The following is an 8,688-nucleotide window of genomic DNA, read 5'->3' as shown; positions in this document are numbered from 1 at the left end:
ATGATATTAGACACCATATTACCAAACATAAATTCACAAAATCGTGTGATTATTTCTGAACTCATATACTAATTCACTTGTTAGAACCAAATCATAATAAATATGAAAAACAAACGGGATATAATCATATCAAATCACTAAGAATAAAATAAATATTATATTAGCAGAAGCGTACCTGAATTAATTGATTGGTTGAAATCCTTGAATCTTTCTTTGGTTGTGATCTTCCAAGAAGATAGAATTCCCTTAGGTATAAATTCTATGACGGGAATAAAAGTAAATAGGAGAGTATCTATTTCTTGGGGACTATAACTCCTTTATTTAGCTGATTTAAGAATCAGTTATTGTTGTATTTATAATTCTGCCCATCATAAAATTATAAATACAACTTTAATAGTATTTACATTTTTATTCCATGACACTATTAATACCTTATGATTTTATAACATAATTGGTCACTTAATTTATTCATATTTTATGATACATTACAAATATGTGCCCATAATTTTTTATTTTAATCCAACAACTAGCATTTAAGTGCCTAAGAACTATATTGGACTTATCCGGTAATCCTTACACAAGTACACTAATGTTATTAAGTAACTCAGGTGTCCTCGTCGTTTTCCCGAGTGTCACACAATGACATAAGTCTTATGAAATCTTACCTCATTAAGATCTTGTGTTATCACACAAATATTAGGGTTTCACTTATATTCATATGGATGAGTGTACTCTTTTAAGGAACCCAATCTACTTCCTCCAATCAGCTAGCAAAAATGTATAAAACTTCACGTGGAAAATTGCATTCGATGTTTCAGAAAATATCCCAGTACTGATACCCCTATGGGGAGTATCGATAGTGCCCCTTGGTATGAATACTCCCTTAAATATCGGTATCAAAATTATATTCTGAAATCCGATTTAGGACCCCGAGTATCGATATTATCCCCTCAGTATCGATACTCCTTACTGAGTATTCATACCCTCTTACAAACATTTAAATTTTAGCCTCCCACAAAAAATAATATCGATACTATTTTTATAGTATGGATACCTTCAGTGTAGAACCTTTGTTTTCCCTCATGAAAACACTTCCAAAACACCCCTAAGGTACCCCCAATGTCTCCATTTTGTGTTTAAGACATTTAACTTGTAAGGAGCATAAAATGTCATCACTTAAGCATAAATAACAACAAATCTCGTCTCGTATTTAAAACCCCCACCCAAATGTAAACAAAGTGTCAAACACGCAAACATGCATCAAACTATACATATTGATCTACAAGCAGTAGAGAATAGTTAGAAATGTGTTACCTTTCACTTAAGAGTTGCAAAATAACCTTAAGCTCAACCAAGATTTACCTTCTCATTGCTTTTCACTTTTGAGCTTTCACCCACTTCTGTCACTAGATCAAAAGCAAAGAAAAGGATTATCAACTTATTTTCAAGGCCTAGAGGAAGTAAAAATGTGATTCTAAACTCTTTGGGACAGATTTGGAGCATCCAAGAGTCTTAGAATCCAAAACCCCCCACTAACCCCTTCCATGGCCACCATGGTCAAACTCCAAGGTTGAGAGCTCATCTTTAAACTCCGGAGAAGATGATTTTGAAACTTAGCTTCTAAAATTTAGACCTAGGGTGCACACCAACAACATTTCCACCTTTGAGCTTCTTTCAAACCAAAGCAGAGAAGACGAAAAGAGGTAAAAGAAGACAAAGGAAATGGTGAAGGAAAAGAGAATGGAAGAGCTTTTTCCTATATTGGTGATTTCTTTCCTGTCGTGACTTCATCATACAATTAAAATCGTGACTTCATCATACAATTAAAATGATTCAGCCTTTAAAACAAGTTAGGGAAAACCGCACTCCTAGTCCCCTCATTTGATGCATACTTTAAAAATATTCTTTTTAAGTTTTATTGGGCTAAAATCCAAACCAAAACAATTATACATTGACCCAACACTTCTTAAATAGTTCCCTAAATCCCTTTAAACCCACTTGAGTTTTATCCCGAAACTACTAACCCTGAAATCGAGGCGTTACATTAATGATTTTGTGATGCATCTCCCAATCCAAGAGCGGTGATTTGAGTTGGCAACATTGGGAACCAGACTTCTCGGATCATTACCCACATTTGCATCAACAACTCTTCTCTTCTCCGCAAAGTCGATTGTTTGCTTCCATATCTCCATAACCACTTGTTGAGGAGAGAGTGATTTCTACGATTAACATCAAAGAAACCAAGACCTCTGAAAACTTTAGGCTTTGCGAAATCAATATTATCCAACTTACTGGTGTATTACACAGATATTGAATAATCCAGATGACGTCCCATTAACTAGCACAGATATTGACGCAGTCGATAAACAAAAGTGAATCCAGTTTCGCCTCTTAGAATCGAAGCCCATCTTGTGCAAGATTAAATACAAGAAAGATCAATCAACCATGTCATAAGTTTTTTCGAAATCCGCCTTAAACATGATTGCTTCGTTTTTGTTCCTTCTTAGGTTATTGATCACCACGTTAGCACTTAGAGCACAATCGGAAATTTTCGCCGTTCTTCTAGATAACACTCGAGCTAAAATTTTATAGACTCCCCACAAGGCTAATTGGCCGGAAATATTCAATATCCGTTGCAGAAGACTCCTCAAGAGCATTGCTTGAATCGGAACTCAACTTTCTGAAGTTGCCTTGGAAACTTCTTACCGGCAACGTGGGATGAGAATTATGAAGCTTCTTGAAATGATACTCAAAAGAAGACATTTCCTTAGGGTCCGTGAGAACCAGGTTGCCCACTCGGATCTTGGTAATGAGATTGGTTCTCTTCTGCAGCTTAGATTTAATTCAATTAAAAAAATTCAAATAAAATTTAGATTTTTAAATAACACTCGTCATCTTAATTAATGTAAACATTTTGACTTAACTCGAATTAATTCGATCAAGTGCTCACCCATTATCTGTGATGAACTTAGGAAAAATTAAAATATATATATATATATATATAAAATAAAAATTTAAAATTATCATGAATGTTTAGATTGGTATTTAAACTTGTTCTAAAATCATATTTAATATTTATTTATGTTTTATTTTAGTATCATATCATTAAAATTTTAACAATAATGTTTATATCATCATAAGATAATGTTATATCATCATAAGATAATGTTATATCATCATAAGATAATATTATATCATCGCATTCTTAACCAACTACTGATGACGTTATCAAATTAAGCTCATTAATAATATTATAAAAATAAAAAATGCAGTAAAAATTTGTCTGACATATATATTGTGTAAATGAATCAAATTTTAACGAACAAAGCTACACTCATGTATGTATGTTAATTTTTTTAATCTGTTCATTTTAGTTAAGGATGTATATGAATCGACATTGAATGAACAAAACTATGTTAGTGTTCGATTCACGTTTATTTAAATTTTCCGTATCATGATCTTCTTCATTATTTATTTTTTAAGATGTTCGCATTTATTCATTTATTGTAAATATATTCATTTAACGTTTATGTTTATTTAACGTTTATGGAAATTTTCGGCTTCCAACTACTCTTTTTACATTTTATTTGCAAATTAATGAAAATAGTAAAATTAAACCCTGGTCCTTAATTTTTTTTCAGGCTCACAAATTGAACACCAAATTTCACCTTATGTTCAATTTAGTTTATACCGTCACAATGTTTAAAATGCAAAACAAATGAAAGGAAAAGGAGAACCAAATAAACGAACTTACAAACAAGTCGATAAACAAACTTATAACAAATCATTAAACAAGCCAATGAACAAACTTGTTCTAAACATAAACGAATCGAATAGACATTTGTTTGTGTTTGTTCATTTATTAAATTAAAAAAAAGTTGTTCATACTCGGGTTTATTTAACTTGATAAAAGAAGCTGCAGTTGGAAATTGAAGGGTCAAAGAATTATGACATTTCAAATTTAACAGAATCAAGCAAACAGTACTTTAACAATGGGATTAAAACAGTCCAAAACAATGGTTTAAATTAAACCCCCCAGACCAGAGCATTTCATAGGATATAAACTGAACCTATACCTTCTCTTCTCTGTGTTCCTATTCTTTGTCTATACAACGTTCTAACCAGGGGACTAGCCAATTGCAGGGGCTTTCTTTTTCAAGTTGCTTCAATGGTAATAATTTATGAAAATAGCTCACCAAAAAAGAAAAATTAATTAAGAGACGGAGATGATTACACGATACAATGCAGCCGTTTCGTCCGAGATAACGCCGTCAATCTGAATCTGTTGAGGCATGTAGTTTATCAGCTACCTGCTCGTCCAGCTGCTTTTTAAGATACCTCTGAGCAGTTGCATTAACAATCTTGACGAAGAAGTTGATAAGCATAAGCCACACAACAGTGTTCCAGATTGAAGTTAATGAAAAATCCCACTTCCCCTATGGCATCATTTTGCATGACGGAATTTCCGAGTTCGTTAGATTCGAGTTAGTCGTAACTCGGGATTATAAAATGGATTGAATTGTTTATACTTGGTTTAGGAGAGTGGATTACCTTGATATTTGTAGGGAGAGGGCGTGGGGCCAAGTGCTTGTCTTTGGCTGCATGAAGTTTTGCCGTGAGGGTGGGCAAGAAAGTATCAAATCCGGGTATGAAACCAAGAATCCAGATCAATTCGTTCTCGATCCAATCAAGGAGTTGATTATTACAGACGGAGATAATGAAAACCATCTGCAGAAAAGGAATGAAATAAGTACTTATTAGATAAATTCATCTAATGATTCGAGAATTGAGACATTTTTTGGCCAGTTCAGGGAATCAAAAGAAATCGATTTGGTTAAAAAAGAAAAATATTGAAGCAATTCGAGTTCTGCTTGCAGTAAAACAGAGAATAAATCAAAAACCTGTATGTAAGTTTTAATAAATGCCTTCCCAATCAATGTTGAGAGAAAGAACTCCCAGAATGGAATTCCAAATTGTCCACACATGATGCCCGCAAGGTCGAATAAAGGATTGGGGACCTGAAACACGATTAAGTTGATCAGCAGGTTTACAGAATAACATCAACAGCGGGATAAATACCGTATATAAACCACGGTCAACTTATATGATCTTATGGCTTGGGAAAAATTTACCAGGATGGAGGTTGTCTTAAAGGACTTTTACTTGGGATAAAAACATTAGTATTTTTAGGCAAAGTGTGTCCTAGGTGTCATGAAGACGAAAAACAGAAAAATTCATAGTGATAGAGAAACAAAATTGCAGTGAAGAGAAAGGTGCAGACCGAGGCAAGAACTAAAACGGTAAAGAAGTTCAAGTGTTGGGAGTGGGATAACAGCCAGCCCTCGATCTTTTTCAGGTGAGTAGCTATGACTCCAGATTTCTCGCTCGAGGAAGCATCCAATTCTTCCATGGCATCAAATTTTCTGCCAGACTCTCTAGCTGCATAAAGCAGTAAATCAACATCAGGTAAATATTTAAAATTATATAACAATCTTTAGTAGACAGTTAACTTTCGGATCAGAGAACGACCAAGGTTTTGAACTTTGTACAGTAAATGAATTACCAGCCAAAGGAGTATCAAAAGTAGAAAAAGGAGTTTGAAGAATGAAATAATCATTTTAAACGGTGACCCATTTTTCTTAGAAAATAAAACCTGAAGTCATCACATTATGGAAAATAGATATTGCCTAATGCATTATATCCAGTATCAATGCCTATGAAAATCAGAGGGGGCCTCTTCTAGAACTGCTGTAACCAATACTTCTAGTAAATCTTTTTTTAGTAGCTAAAATATATCGAGTATAAAAGCCGGTGCACATACCAGCTCTTGAAATAAAGTACGGAGGAAGTTCTCCGAGTGCAGTCCCAATACCCCATAAGATAGCCTCCATCTGCACCTGCGGCAGTATGCTGCTAAGAGGCACCCTTGAACCATGGGATGTTGAAAACAACGGAGGCCCAAACTCTTCACAGGATTTATCCAGCCATGAAGGGCCTCTCTTCAACTGTATCGTATCATACGGAGCGCTTTTCAGGTCTACTCGTCCACATTGCATTGCTTTTATGGTAAACAAGGCAATATGAGGACCCAAATATAGAACAAAAGTATGCAGACCAGATCCTGAAATATGAAATTTGAAGTAAAGCAGTGACAATTCAGATCAAGGCATATTTGACATCTGCTTAGTCAACCAGCTTTAGCCTATAAATCATACACTCATATAACAGCAATAGAAAATCGGAAATTAACTGTAAATCCTGTAATAATATTCATCAGGCATTCTCCTCCAGCCTATCATAAATGTTCATGAAATAAATGTTTTTACCGAGACCAATTGAAGATGCAACACCAAGTGCTATCCACCATAGTCCAAACCGAACATAATGAGAAACTTCCTCGACATGCTGATGAAAAATGCAATGAAAATATCAACAGTTAATTATTGCTCCTACTGATCAGGGCATAATAAATGACGAAAAACAAGAAATAGAAATTATTTTAACTAAATAATGAGCACAAGATTATCACTGGCACCATAGAAAATAAAATGGTTAAGATATACGTATAGCTCATCAAGATACCAAAAAGAATCAGCACAATCACCTCAACTCCCAGCCCTCATAAAAATGAAAAGAAAAAAAAAAAGAATTAGGAATGAGCAATCTGCATTTCACAATCACTAATTCTGAAAAAAGTAAGACCCTTATAAGCTAAAAACAAAATTGCAAATATATGCTTTGCATCAACAGAAAAAATAAGATAAAACCGGATGAAAAGACTAGGATAATAACCTAAAAATTTTACCTACCTTTTCATGAGGACCCTCAATGGTTACAAGCAAAATCCCAAGAACTGCTATTAGAGTGCTTGAAAGCATAAGCCAACCACCCTTCGCCAAAAGATACAGTGCTGATCGCTTAAAATATTGATAGATAGCCAGAACGAAAAACCTTAATGTTTTGAAGGGCCGTGAGGTCAATGTCAAATTTTCTAATTCTTGTTGATGACTCTCATGAATATCTGCAGCAATTAACAAGCCGATCAGTGATGGGTTTACAAGAACTCCACAACTAAATCCTCTTTACAAGGAACACAAATATAAAGCTAATATCATTCAGCATGATTGCATAAAAGAAACTTTCATGCCAACCTATAAACATAATTCAATTAGAGAAAAAAATGGCATTATACAACGAATGCAGCAAACGTTCTTGCACTGAGAACATGAAAATTTGCTTTCTGAGAACATAAGCTCACATAAGCAAATGAGATTATTAAAAGAGACCATTTCACTTGCCAATGTTGAGAAATAACACTATAAACTCTATACAAAATTGCCCTGGGTCTGTAACAATCTTCTTGCAGACACCCCCATTAAATCGAAATTTCAACAATTATGACCGAAATTGATCTATATGTTTCATGTTGACAATGTGCTAGCCCAACCAGAAAATACGAGAGAATTAAGCGATGAATGCTTTCCACAAGAGGGAGAAAAATAAAAAAAAATGCAACACAAATAAGATGGATGATTTCTCCCCAACTTGATTACCAAACATAAATATAGAATCAACTGTAAAAGGAAATGTAAAGATTTTACACTTCATACCATCATATTTCGAACAAAGCAAAGCCGACGCTACGTACCTAAAGTCCTAAAGCACTATATCATCAATCCACACTTCGTTTTCCTCTATTTTCTTTCCCCCCTACATCTTTCTCTTTTTTTCTTGGAAAACCCAAGTCCACATAACATAAAAAAAAAACTCCCAAAAGCACACAAATAGCACTAGTAGAACCACCCCTCAAAATAGAAAAATTTTCAATCATTTCATGAAGGAAGCTGCTATAAGATAAACCAATACCTCTGCCTAAACATAGTTCGAAGAAAAAGTGGATCTACCTCAGATTGACACACTCTAAAAATCATAAACCAGCTAAAATTCATTATTAATCAAATTAATAAACAATAAAATTCATGAACGAAAAAAATGAAAATTATTTCTAACAAAAAGTTGCTAAAAAAACAAAACCACTAGCCTTTGATCGACGATGCCATTTGTTGCGAAGAAGCCGCGCTTTTGCTTGAATCCATCACCAAACTGGCATACTACAATGGGTTTTCGTTTTTGTTCAAATTCCTCAAATAAAAATGGAATTTTTCGTTGACATCCACCGGTTTTTCGAGATTAAAAAAAGTGTGGTCCTGCGAAAGAATCAGAAGGCTATAATCGAATTATTTGTAAAGGAATCGAGCATTTCTTGTTTTAAATCACAACATTAACAACAGAGGTTGCGTCTTAGAAATGAAACAGCAGTAGATCTAGAGAAGATTAAATCAAGAGTTGGGAAAGAGTGATTTTTGCTCGAAGATCTCTCTTATTTCAGCTTTCTTCGCACTCAAATTGCAATTTTATTTTCTAATTTTTTTTATTTTTATCAGAAAGGGTGTATTTTTATTTAGTGATGTTTTTCTTTTTAATTTAATGTTACTAAATAGTGAATAATTATAATAATGTCAGTTAAACACTTTATTATGAGTTTAGTAATAAATATGTAAATTATAAATGTATAAATTTTGATTAATTATGTAATTATTTTATTAAATTTTGATCACTAAAATTTTTAACATCACTAATTTGATGAGTGATAATATAAGAATAAATGTATCATGATTAGGGGTTAAG

The 8,688-nt window shown here is 33.6% G+C and overlaps 1 protein-coding gene across 1 annotated transcript; it reads right to left on the bottom strand.

Annotated features, from left to right (window-relative positions):
- Positions 1-4,085: 4,085 nt before the first annotated feature.
- Positions 4,086-8,383, bottom strand: LOC120184878 (vacuole membrane protein KMS1-like). Its single transcript, XM_039189242.1, has 8 exons — positions 8,042-8,383; positions 6,810-7,021; positions 6,327-6,405; positions 5,822-6,121; positions 5,282-5,439; positions 4,902-5,018; positions 4,552-4,728; positions 4,086-4,436 (listed from the first exon to the last, which is right to left on the bottom strand). The coding sequence occupies exons 1-8, from the start codon at positions 8,094-8,096 to the stop codon at positions 4,272-4,274; spliced, it is 1,263 nt and encodes a 420-aa protein (XP_039045173.1). The 5' UTR covers positions 8,097-8,383; the 3' UTR covers positions 4,086-4,271.
- Positions 8,384-8,688: the final 305 nt, after the last annotated feature.

Source organism: Hibiscus syriacus, unplaced genomic scaffold (genome assembly GCF_006381635.1).
Source record: "Hibiscus syriacus cultivar Baekdansim isolate YM2019G1 unplaced genomic scaffold, ASM638163v2 tig00112960_pilon, whole genome shotgun sequence".
NCBI classification, from domain to species: Eukaryota; Viridiplantae; Streptophyta; class Magnoliopsida; order Malvales; family Malvaceae; genus Hibiscus; species Hibiscus syriacus.
The sequence above is the reverse complement of the archived record's forward strand: the minus strand, read 5'-3'. Positions and strand labels throughout refer to the sequence as shown.

What these genes read in the sequence shown, in the direction of transcription:
- LOC120184878 (XM_039189242.1), bottom strand. Translation starts at nt 8,096, where the DNA reads ATGGATTCAAGCAAAAGCGCGGCTTCTTCGCAACAAATGGCATCGTCG. An exon ending in TGCATCTTCAATTGGTCTCG is followed by an intron (nt 6,122 to 6,326) that starts GTAAAAACATTT and finishes TTCATATTTCAG; the next exon opens with GATCTGGTCTGCATACTTTT. An exon ending in CCGTTTTAGTTCTTGCCTCG is followed by an intron (nt 5,019 to 5,281) that starts GTCTGCACCTTT and finishes ATCGTGTTTCAG; the next exon opens with GTCCCCAATCCTTTATTCGA.